This window comes from Salmo salar, chromosome ssa14 (assembly GCF_905237065.1).
Source record: "Salmo salar chromosome ssa14, Ssal_v3.1, whole genome shotgun sequence".
NCBI lineage: Eukaryota > Metazoa > Chordata > Actinopteri > Salmoniformes > Salmonidae > Salmo > Salmo salar.
Window position 1 is genome coordinate 57,406,605 of NC_059455.1, and position 12,188 is coordinate 57,418,792.

General features: G+C 42.6%; 1 protein-coding gene across 1 annotated transcript in view; it reads left to right on the forward strand.

Annotated features, from left to right (window-relative positions):
- The first annotated feature begins 487 nt into the window (after positions 1 to 487).
- Positions 488 to 12,188, forward strand: part of LOC106570106 (ephrin-A3) — a 95,450-nt gene continuing 83,749 nt past the window's right edge. The window contains exon 1 of the mRNA XM_014142114.2: positions 488 to 1,242. Coding sequence (XP_013997589.1) covers positions 1,136 to 1,242 — 107 coding nt within the window. The 5' untranslated portion in view covers positions 488 to 1,135. The remainder of the gene's footprint in view (positions 1,243 to 12,188) is intronic.

Consider the following 12,188-nt stretch of genomic DNA (forward strand, 5'->3'; position numbering starts at 1 on the left):
GCATGAGAGAAGGGGTGTGAGTAGGAAAGTAGGGCTGTAGACCTACTGTGCTTTTGGCATTTAGAATTTTCTGCAATGAAGTATTTCAAACTTGAACCTCAGTGAGAACTAAACACAAGATACAAATGATTTAGTTGGCTATACTCAAGGACAGTTTATAGACACCCACATTAAGGCGACTAAATCAAGCCTCACATCACCAAAACCACTTTTATGAAAGTTACACCAAAGATATGATCAAATCTGTTTGAATAGGCCTACAGAATGTGCATATTTAATCAAACACAGTGATGACTAAAATAGTTAAATGAATAGTAATTACTTCACTGGCCAAAAAGTGTGGTTTAAAATCCACCATTGATGAAAGTGAACAGGTTCATTAAAATCTCTTTAGGATATTGAACACACGCGCACACACGGTGGTGGTGGTGGGGCGGGGCTGCTGGATGGACAGAGCGAGCGCGTCTTGTCTATCAGAAAGCGGGATTGTAGAGTCAACGGGTGCGCAGCGTGTGGCCCTTCTGGAAGCGGCGGCAGGTAGAAACCGAAAAGTCTCAACGGACACTGACTGAGTCGAGACTCATTTCAAATGACAATGTAGACAATTACATTTACAGTCGAAAAGAAAAAGGAAACCTAGCAACAGGAGGATAATGTAAACACATTTTTGACGAACTTTGATGATACCATTTCAACGCCAGCAGTGCCTGTCCAAGACGAAAGGTTGTCTTGATGTGAGGCTACATTGAGGTGATTTGCAACGTTTCATCAACACGGGACTTCAGTTGTCATTGTCAAATATTGCAGTCTAATTTGCCTTATCACTTCTCCTTGTGAACACTATTGTTTTCAGTCTGTTGAGAGGATTAGGGAACATAAAAGGAATACTCAAAGCACAGTGACTTCAAAGTGCGCAGCAGGCAAAGTAAGTAAACATAGGGTTGGGGAGGATGCCGAATTGGGGTTTGTAGTCGCAATGGAATTAGTGCTGAAGAAGTATTCGTCCGTTCCAAACGTCGCTGGAAACTTCAACTAGGTTGTGTTACCGCTGGGATGTTGACAGCGACCTGCTGTTTGGGACGGAGGGACTGAGAGCGAAGAAGGTAGGCTAGAGAGAACGAGGAACAGTGGGATTATGGCTCTCGCAACCAACCTCTGTCTAATAGCGCTCGCCTTTTCACATTTGCACCTGACGCGAGCCAACGACCGACATGCCGTCTATTGGAACAGCTCAAATTTACAGTAAGTAAACTAGCCTACAGATATGGGCGTAATACAGTAGGACAGACTATCATCTTTGTTTTATTTGTTGCTGTGGACCTAATTTGACGACAGTATTATGTCAGTATTAGGAATTGATCATCCCAAATTTCTAAAAACGTGAAACGAAAATATTCCAAATTTAAATCATGAAGTGTGACTATTTTACAGGATTCATATGTGAATTGATAGGCCTATGTATAAATCATTCTGTCAATTGTGTGATTAATGCCCACTGCCTTTTTAAAATAAGCATAAAAAGTAGTCTTTATGTTTATGCCATAACTTTATTTTCCCCTTCCACAAATTGTAAGCTATTTCCACAGTGAATTACGGATTTTGCCTATTGCCAATAACACACACACACACACACACACACACACACACACACACACACACACACACACACACACACACACACACACACACACACACACACACACACAGTATAATAGCCAATAACAGGTAGCTGTGTTATTGTAATGTTCCTTTCCACCATGTTAGTGGGTACCCTGGTGTTCTATATGAATATTTAATATGGCCAACTCAGTTCTCACTGTCCATCTCTTCCTCCACCATGACTCGTATCTGTCATCAATGAACCCCTATCTCTCTCTCTCTCTCTCTCTCTCTCTCTCCATTTTACACACAATCCTACGTATTTGAATGCAATCCATTCTGATATTGTCTGCCATCTTTGTCCCCCTTCCATCCTACTACAGTATGTTACAATACTGTAGGTAAGCTCTCCATACCTCTAACTCAATACCTCTGCAGCAGAGATCGATTGGGTATCTGGTGCCTCTGTCCTCTCATTATTTTACATTGAATCCATCATTCTCACATTGTTTTATCTTCTCCCCTCACCCCACCTCTTGCTCTCTCTCTCTCTCTCTCTCTTGCTCTCTCTTTCTTTTTCTCTCTATTTGTTTTCCTCCTCCTTTCGCCCATTTATATTCACCTCAGACACTGGCTTCTCCCCTGTATGGCCTCTCTCGATCTCATACTTGGTTATTTTCCACCCTCTCTCTTATTTTTCTACTGTCTCTGATGGCCAGCCTGTCCCCCTCAATTCCTTTTTTGTGTGCATCTCATTACCACCCCCCATCTGCTCCTGTTTCATCATTCACCTCCAAAACCCAGGTTGTGCCCCAAATGGCACCCTATTCCCTTTATAGTGCACTACCGTTGACCAGGGCCCATAGGGCTCTGATAAAAGTAGTACACTATATATAGGGAATAGGGTCTCATTTGGGACACATACCCAGACTGAAAGGTACAGAAAGATAATTACATAGGATAAAGTTGTTTGAATGCACCTGAAAGATAATCAATTAAGGATTCTGAGCATGTGAGGCTTACAGACAGTTTTTTTATAATCAAGGTATCTCAATCACACAACAAACAGTGCAAACGAACGCCTCGTAAAAATTCCAACCAGCTCTGGTTGCGATAGCAATTAAGTATGTCAGTGTGAATCTGAATAGAGGAGAGGTATATTAGAGGAGACTCATTAGCATCGCTAGTGCATGTTCAAAGTGCTCTGAGGATTTTGCAGGTTTGTGAGCGTCACATTCTGTATTAGTATTATCTATCATTGTTCATTATTAATTTGGCGTGTGTTCTATCCAGAATGACTTGCACAGCGTGAGGAGTATGCCTAGGCATTGTATGGTGTAATCATTCATCAAGTGTTGGCACATCGGTACCTTAATATAACATTTATATGAATATATTTTTATTTTAATATACTCCAATGAGTGCCTCAGTGTGGGATGTGTGTGTGTGTGTATGCATGTGTGTGTTTGTTTGTAATATCTTCCTACACTGAGATAAGTATCTGTAGAATAATGCAAAAATTGACCCAGTTTGCAGGTAGCAGACAAATCCACAGAGGCTATGGCAGGAATACTGATAGGCCATCAAGCCTTATAGGCCGTAGGCTTTAGGCCACTCCAGCACGGCTTTAAAAGAGAAGACTAGTTTGAAAAGGAAAGACTAGGATACCGTTAACAAAAGTTGGAGATACAAGAAGTGCCCTGATTGCAGCAGTCGGAGTTGCAGCACAGTTATCTACCTCCATCTCCTTTAGAAAGAGTTGCTCCCAGCTTCGGCTCACAGCGGCATGCCTAAGCCAACTCGTTAAAAATGTCCCTGCTAATGGCTGACTGAAGCAGGAAAAAACACACACGCAGGCCATTAAATCATCTCGCATCTGAGGCCATCTGCCAATTAGAGAGGGGAGATGTGGAACATCTTGAGGAGCGCATGTGAGTGGTGTTGGCCTTGCCAGTGACACAGGCTGAATCCCAAATGGCATCCCATTCCTTATATAGTACACAAAAGTAGTGCACTATGTAGGGGAGAGGGTGCCATTTGGGACACAACCACAAACTGTAGTGTCTTAATTGAATGTTCAACATGATCAAAACAATAATGTGGCTTTCAATCACTCTCAATGTCGCTCCTAAGGATCATAACTTAGCAGGAGATCAGGGCATGCAGGTACTTTGCACAGGTGTGGGAGAGAATAGCAAGGAACCCATGGTGTGAAAATGTTGCCCACCTTACTGTAAAATCGGCCTACCATTGCCTCCTAAACAAGATGAAAGGTGGAACCTCAGTGTGTTATTGCGCTATGTGCGTTCATAGTATGACATATTGTGAACCCGATTTGAGACATGAAATTGAGTCTGTCAGGCTTCCAAACCAAATAAAGAAAACACTGCCTGCATGCATCCCTCCCTCCCTGCCTGCCTGCCTGCCTGGTTGGCTCACCATATCCGGTGTTACAAAATAAATGATCACCTTGACAAATAGCTTCCCTGAGAGTAAGAGGCATGGGGGCTCCTCATGATCAATGCGGAGCGGAGCTGCTGTCTTACTCAACCGCCCCACTGAAGATGTGTGGGTGGAGGACCAGCAACTCAGAGGTGGTGGCACTGTGTGGTGGCGGAGGAGAGGGGAGCCCCAACACACTTTGGGTAGAGAGATTTCTGATCTTCTCTGTGAGATTATTTATAGGGAAGATAGATAGATAGATAAATAGATAGATAAACACACAGAGGGAGACAAATAGAGATGGAGAAAAATAAAAATGTGGAGAACGGTATTGAAAGAAAGGGGTGAGGAGTAGTGATGGAGAATATGGAGTGCTGATAGAATAATGGAAAGTGTGCCAAGAAGGTAGAGTGAGGCAGAGGATATTTTGAGAATGATTTAGAGAGCCCAAAGACAGGGAGGGAGAGCGAGGCAGTGAGCTTTTGTGGAAATTACATTTATTTGGCGAATGTGCTGCTGCTGCTGTTTATGGAGAGATTATACTTATGGGAGGTGACCCGTGCTAATGTGGACATGCAGGGTTATTCATGTGGACCAGTGCTCGGAGACAATAGCAGAGGCCTGGCCCTATGCAATACTGTGCAGCACAACGCGTGAGACACAAGTGGATTTGCTAGCTGATTACATGCAAGGCTGTCTGTCTGGCTTGCTCACTGAACAGTCTCGCCAATTTTGCATACAAATGCATCTTACTCACTGACATTCAATTTGTTCTTTTCCACATTCGTCATGCCACCGTGACACGCAACCGTCTCAAACTGCATTATATCCTTCTTTCCTGCCTTGTAGTTGATGGCTATTGTGCTGAATGGGAATCTGTGTGCAACACTGATTCCAAAGTGAATGAAAAAGAGAATGGTGCTGGAGAGAATAGCAGCTGTTTTACAGGCTCCTGACCAATTGTGCTATTTTGTGTATTTTTTTGCAGTGATCGTAACTTTTTTAACATAATGTTTCCGTCATTGTTTCCTATGACCGAAAAGAGCTTCTGGACATCAGAACAGCTATAACTAACCTCAATTTGGATGAGGGATTCTACTTCAATGAGTCAGAGACGAAAGACATCACATGCGCTGCTGTTACTGTTTATTGTCTATCCTGTTGCCTAGTCACCTCGTACCCCTACACATCGCACAAAGCAGCATGCCTTGCCCTTAACAGCACACACAGAACTAACATGAACTACATTCATGATAATCTTTCATGGTTGAGGGTTTAGGAGAAATGTACTACTTCTAGTCTTTTCAAGAAACATTTGTGTGTTGAAAATGCCTAACCAGTTGTATATTTGCATACACTTCAAACAGACATGCATAACCCACCAGACATGCCACTATGGGTTTCTTCACGGTACCCAAACCAAAAACAGATTTAATGCGGCGCTCAGTTATGTATAGAGCCATGTCATCGTGGAATGCTCTACCACCAGAGGTTACTCAGGCAAAAAGCAAGTTTAGCTTTAAAAAACATCTTGTATCACTGCACCTCTCATCTTTCTAAAGATCTAATTGAACTGAATAAGAATGTATATATGAATAGTGTGTAAATAGTATTTTTGTTGTCTCTTGGTGTCTTTGCTATGTATACAGTCGTTGCCAAAAGTTTTGAGAATGACACAAATATTAATTTCCACAAAGTTTGCTGCTTCAGTGTCTTTAGATATTTTTGTCAGATGTTACTATGGAATACTGAAGTATAATTACAAGCATTTCATAAGGGTCAAAGGCTTTTATTGACAATTAACATGAAGTTGATGCAAAGAGTCAATATTTGCAGTGACCCTTCTTTTTCAAGACCTCTGCAATCCGCCCTGGCATGCTGTCAATTAACTTCTGGGCCACATCCTGACTGATGGCAGCCGATTCTTGCATAATCAATGCTTGGAGTTTGTCAGAAGTTGTGGGTTTTTGTTTGTCCACCCGCCTCTTGAGGATTGACCACAAGTTCTCAATGGGAATAAGGTCTGGGGAGTTTCCTGGCCATGGACCCAAAATATCGATGTTTTGTTCCCCAAGCCACTTAGTTATGAAAAAGGCATTGTTTGTCACCAAACTGTTCCTGGATGGTTGGGAGAAGTTGCTCTTGGAGGATGTGTTGGTACCATTCTTTATTCATGGGTGTGTTTTTAGGCAAAATTGTGAGTGAGCCCACTGTCTTGGCTGAGAAGCAACCCCACACATGAATGGTCTCAGGATGCTTTACTGTTGGCATGACACAGGACTGATGGTAGCGCTCACCTTGTCTTCCCCAGACAAGTTTTTTTCCAGATGCCCCAAACAATCAGAAAGGGGATTCATCAGAGAAAATAACTTTACCCCAGTCCTCAGCAGTCCAATCCCTGTACCTTTTGCAGAATATCAGTCTGCCCCTGATGTTTTTCCTGGAGAGAATTTGCTTCTTTGCTGCCCTTGTTGCCACCAGGCCATCCTCCAAAAGTCTTCGCCTCACTGTGCATGCAGATGCACTCACACCTGCCTGCTGCCATGACTTTCTTGAGCGCCCTGAAGCCACCTTCACAACAATTGAACCGCTCTCCTTGAAGTTCTTGATGATCCGATAAATGGTTGATTTAGGTACAATCTTACTGGCAGCAATATCCTTGCCTGTGAAGCCCTTTTTGTGCAAAGCAATGACGGCACGTGTTTCCTTGCAGGTAGACATGGTTGACAGAGGAAGAACAATGATTCCAAGCACCACCCTCCTTTTGAAGCTTCCAGTCTGTTATTCAAACTCAATCAGCATGACAGAGTGATCTCCCGCCTTGCCCTCATCAACACTCACACCTGTGTTAACGAGAGAATCACTGACATGATGTCAGCTGGTCCTTTTGTGGCAGGGCTGAAATGCAGTGGAAATGTTTTTTTGGTATTCAGTTCATTTGCATGGCAAAGAGGGACTTTGCAATTAATTCATCTGATCACTGTTCATAACATTCTGGAGTATATGCAAATTGCCATCATACAAACTGAGGCAGCAGACTTTGTGAAAATTAGTATTTGTGTCATTCTCAACACTTTTGGTCACGACTGTACATTTGAAATCAGAAGTTTACATACACTTAGGTTTGAATCATTAAAACTTGTTTTTCAACCACTCCACAAATTTCTTGTTAACAAACTATAGTTTTGGCAAGTCGGTTAGGACATCTACTTTGTGCATGACACAAATAATTTTTCCAACAATTGTTTACAGAAAGATTATTTCACTTCTAATTCACTGTATCACAATTCCAGTGGGTCAGAAGTTTACATACACTAAGTTGACTGTGCATTTAAACAGCTTGGAAAATTCCAGAAAATGATGTCATGGCTTTAGAAGATTCTGATAGGCTAATTGACATCATTTGAGTCAATTGGAGGTGTACCTGTGGATGTATTTCAAGGCCTACCTTCAAACTCAGTGCCTCTTTGCCTGACATCATGGGAAAATCAGAAGAAATCAGTCAAGACCTTAGAAAAAAATTGTAGACCTCCACAAGTCTGATTGATCCTTGGGAGCAATTTCCAAACGCATGAAGGTACCACGTTCATCTGTACAAACAATAGTACGCAAGTATAAACACCATGGGATGACGCAGCCGTCATACCGCTCAGGAAGGAGACGCGTTCTGTCTCCTAGAGATGAACGTACTTTGGTGCGAAAAGTGCAAATCAATCCCAGAACAACAGCAAAGGACCTTGTGAAGATGCTGGAGTAAACCGGTACAAAAGTATCTATATCCACAGTAAAACAAGTCCTATATCGACATAACCTGAAAGGCCGCTCAGCAAGGAAGAAGCCACTGCTACAAAACCGCCATAAATAAGCCAGACTACGGTTTGCAACTGCACATGGGGACAAAGATCGTACTTTTTGGAGAAATGTCCTCTGGTCTGATGAAACAAAATTAGAGCTGTTTGGCCATAATGACCATTGTTATGTTTGGAGGAAAAAGGGCTTGCAAGCTGAAGAACACCATCCCAACCATGAAGCACGGGGGTGGCAGCATCATGTTGTGGGGGTGCTTTGCTGCAGGAGGGACTGGTGCACTTCACAAAATAGATGGCATGATGAGGAAGGGAAATTATGTGGATATATTGAAACAACTTCTCAAGACGTCAGTCAGGAAGTTAAAGCTTGTTCGCAAATGGGTCTTCCAAATGGACAATGACCCCAAACATACTTCCAAAGTTGTGGCAAAATGGCTTAAGGACAACAAAGTCAAGTTATTGGAATGGCCATTACCTGACCTCAATCCTATAGAAAATTTGGGGACAGAACTGAAAAAGTGTGTGCGAGCAAGAGGCCTACAAACCTGACACAGTTACACCAGCTCTGTCAGGAGGAATGGGCCAAAATTCACCCAACTTATTGTGGGATGCTTTTGGAAGGCTACCCTAAATGTTTGACCCAAGTGAAACATTTTAAAGGCAATGCTACCAAATACTAATTGAGTGTATGTAAACTTCTGACCGACTGGGAATGTGATGAAAGAAATAAAAGCTGAAATAAATAATTCTCTCTACTATTATTCTGTACTATTATTCTGGCATTTCACATTCTTAAAATAAAGAGGTGATCCTAACGGACCTAAAACAGGGAATTTTTACTTAGATTAAATGTCAGGAATTGTGAAAAACTGAGTTTAAATGTATTCTGCTAAGGTGTATGTAAACTTCCGACTTCAACTCTATATGTATGTATGTATGTATGTATGTATATATATATATATATATATATATATATATAAGGAACCGAAGTTGCTTGAATTAGTCACAGTAACCAACGTTGAAACCCTGCAGTCATAAGTATTGCCGATGGCACTTGTGATAAAACTCTTAACCTCTTTAATAAACACCAAACAGTTAGGAAAACTCCAGCACGTCAACAAGCTAGGTAGGGAGGTGCTCCGAATCAGGAGAATACAAAATCCAGTGCGAATCCAGCAGAGTTAATTAGCTTTCATTCTTGAAATCAAATAAAATGTTGTCACATGCTTTGTAAACAACAGGTGTAGACTAACAGTGAAAGTCTTCCCAACAATGCAGAGAAAAAAAAGACAAATAATATAATTAAAAAAAATATATATCAACACAAGCAATATTTTTTTTATAATTGTTTTTTATTTCACCTTCATTTAACCAGGTAGGCCAGTTGAGAACAAGTTCTCATTTACAACTGCGACCTGGCCAATATAAAGCAAAATACATAATGAGTAACGATAACTTGGCTATATTCACGGGGTACCAGTACCTAGCCGATGTGAAGGGGTAATTGAGATAGATATGTACAGTACCAGTCAAAAGTTAGGACACACCTACTCATTCCAGGGTTTTTCTTTAATTTTACTATTTTCTACATTGTAGAATAATAGTGAAGACATCAAAACTATGAAATAACACATATGGAATCATGTAGTAACCAAAAGTGTTACTACTCAAAATATATTTTATATTTGAGATTCTTCAAAGTAGCCACCCTTTGCCTTGATGACAGCTTTACACACTCTTGGCATTCTCTCAACCAGCTTCATGAGGTAGTCACCTGGAATGCATTTCAATTAACAGGTGTTCCTTGTTAAAAGTTCATTTGTGGAATTTCTTTCCTTCTTAGTGTGTTTGAGCCAATAATTTGTGTTGTAACAAGGTAAGGGTGGTATACAGAAGATAGCCCTATTTGGTAAAAAAAAACTAGTCAAATCAAATTGTGTTGGTCACGTACACATGGTTAGCAGATATTAATGCGAGTGTAGCGAAATGCTTGTGCTTCTAGTTCCGACAGTGCAGTAATATGTAACAAGTAATCTAACAATTCCCCAACAACAACCTAATACACACAAATCTAAAGGGGTGAATGAGAATATGTACATATGGATGAGCGATGGCCGAGCGGCATAGGCAAGGTGCAGTAGATGGTATAAAATACTGTATGTACATGTTATATGAGTAATGTAAGATGCGACTTTAATAATGTTAACATATTATTTAAAGTGGCATTGTTTAAAGTGATTAGTAATCCATTTATTAAAATGTCCAGTGATTGGGTCTCAATGTAGGCAGCAGCCTCTAAGAGTTAGTGATTGCTGTTTAGTAGACTGATGTCCTTGAGATAGAAGCTGTTTTTCAATCTCTCGGTTCCAGCTTTGATGCACCTGTACTGACCACGCTGACCTCTGGATGATAGTGGTTTGAACAGGCAGTGGCTCGGGTGGTTGTTGTCCTTGATGAACTTTTTGGCCTTCCTGTGACATCGGGTGCTGCAGGTCTCATGGAGGGAGGTAGTTTGCCCCCCAGTGATGCGTTGTGCAGACCGCACCACCCTCTGGAGAGCCTTGTGGTTGAGGGCGGTGTAGTTGCCGTACCAGGCTGTGATACAGCCCGATAGGATGCTCTGGATTGTGCATCTGTAAAAGTTTGTCAGGGTTTTGGGTGACAAGCCACATTTCTTCAGCCTCCTGAGGTTGAGGAGGCGCTGTTGCGCCTTCTTCACCACACTGTCACAGTTTGTCTGTGATGTGTAAACCAGGAACAGAAAACTTTCCACCTTCTCCACTGCTGTCCCTTCGATGTGGATAGGGGGGTGCTCCCTCTGCTGTTTCTAGAAGTCCATGATCATCTCCTTTGTTTTGTTGATGTTGAGGGAGAGGTTGTTTCCTGACACCATACTCCGATTGCCCTCACCTCCTCCCTGTTGGCTGTCTCGTCGTTGTTGGTGATCAGGCCCACTACTGTTGTGTCGTCTGCAAACTTGATGATTGAGTTGGAGGCGTGCATGGCCATGCGGTCATGGGTGAACAGGGAGTACAGGAGAGGGCTGAGCACACGCCGTTCTGGGGCCCCAGTGTTGAGGGTCAGTGAAGTGGAGATGTTGTTTCCTACCTTCACCACCTGGGGGCGGCCGGTCAGAAATTCCAGTACCCAGTTGCACAGGGCGTGGTTGAGACCCAGGGCCTCCAGCTTGATGATGAGCTTGGAGGAGACTATGGTGTTGAATGCTGAGCTGTAGTCAATGAACAGAATTCTTGCATAGGTATTCATTTTGTCCAGATGGGATAGGGGAGTGGGAAGGCGATTCCGTCATCTGTGGACCTGTTGGGGCGGTATGCAAACTGAAGTGGGTCTTGGGTGGCCGGTAAGGTGGCGGTGATATGATTCTTGACTAGCCTCAAAGCATTTCATGATGACAGAAGTGAGTGCTACAGGGCGGTAGTCATTTAGTTCAGTTATCTTTGCCTTCTTGGGTACAGGAACAATGGTGGCCATCTTGAAGCATGTGGGGACAACAGACTGGGATAGGGAGCAATTAAATATGTCCGTAAATACACCAGCCAGCTGGTCTGTGCATGCTCTGAGGATGCTCTGAGGATGGGGATACCGTCTGGGCCAGCAGCCTTGCGAGGGTTAACAAATGTAAATGTTTTACTCACGTCAGCCACTAAGAAGGAGATGTGGGGACGCAGTCTTAGTTAGCAAGCCGCGGCGGTGGCACTGTATTATCCTCAAAGCGGGCAAAGGAGGTGTTTAGTTTGTCTGGAAGCGTGACGTCGGTGTCCGTGACGTGGCTGTTTTGGTAGTACGTGATTTCCTGTAGACCCTGCCACATATGTCTTGTGTCTGAGCCATTGAATTACGACTCTACCTTGTCCCTGTTCCTGCATTTCCATATTATGGCAATAACAGCTGAAATAAGCAAAGAGAAACAACAATTCAGTCCATCATTACTTTAAGACATAAAGGCCAGTCAATATGGAACATTTCAAGAACTTTGATGAAAGTGATGAATGATGAATGAAACTGGCTCTCATGAGGACTGCCACAGGAAGGAAGACCCAGAGTTACCTCTGCTGCAGAGGATAAGTTCATTAGAGTTACCAGCCTCAGAAATTGCAGCCCAAAGAAATGCTTCACAGAGTTCAAGTAACAGACACATCTCAACATCGACTGTTCAGAGGAGACTGCGTGAATCAGGCCTTCATGGTCAAATTGCTGCAAAGAAACCACTACTAAAGGACACCAATAAGAAGAAGAGACTTGCTTGGGCTAAGAAACATGAGCAATGGACATTAGACCGGTGGAAATGTGTCCTTTGGTCTGATGAGACCAAATTTG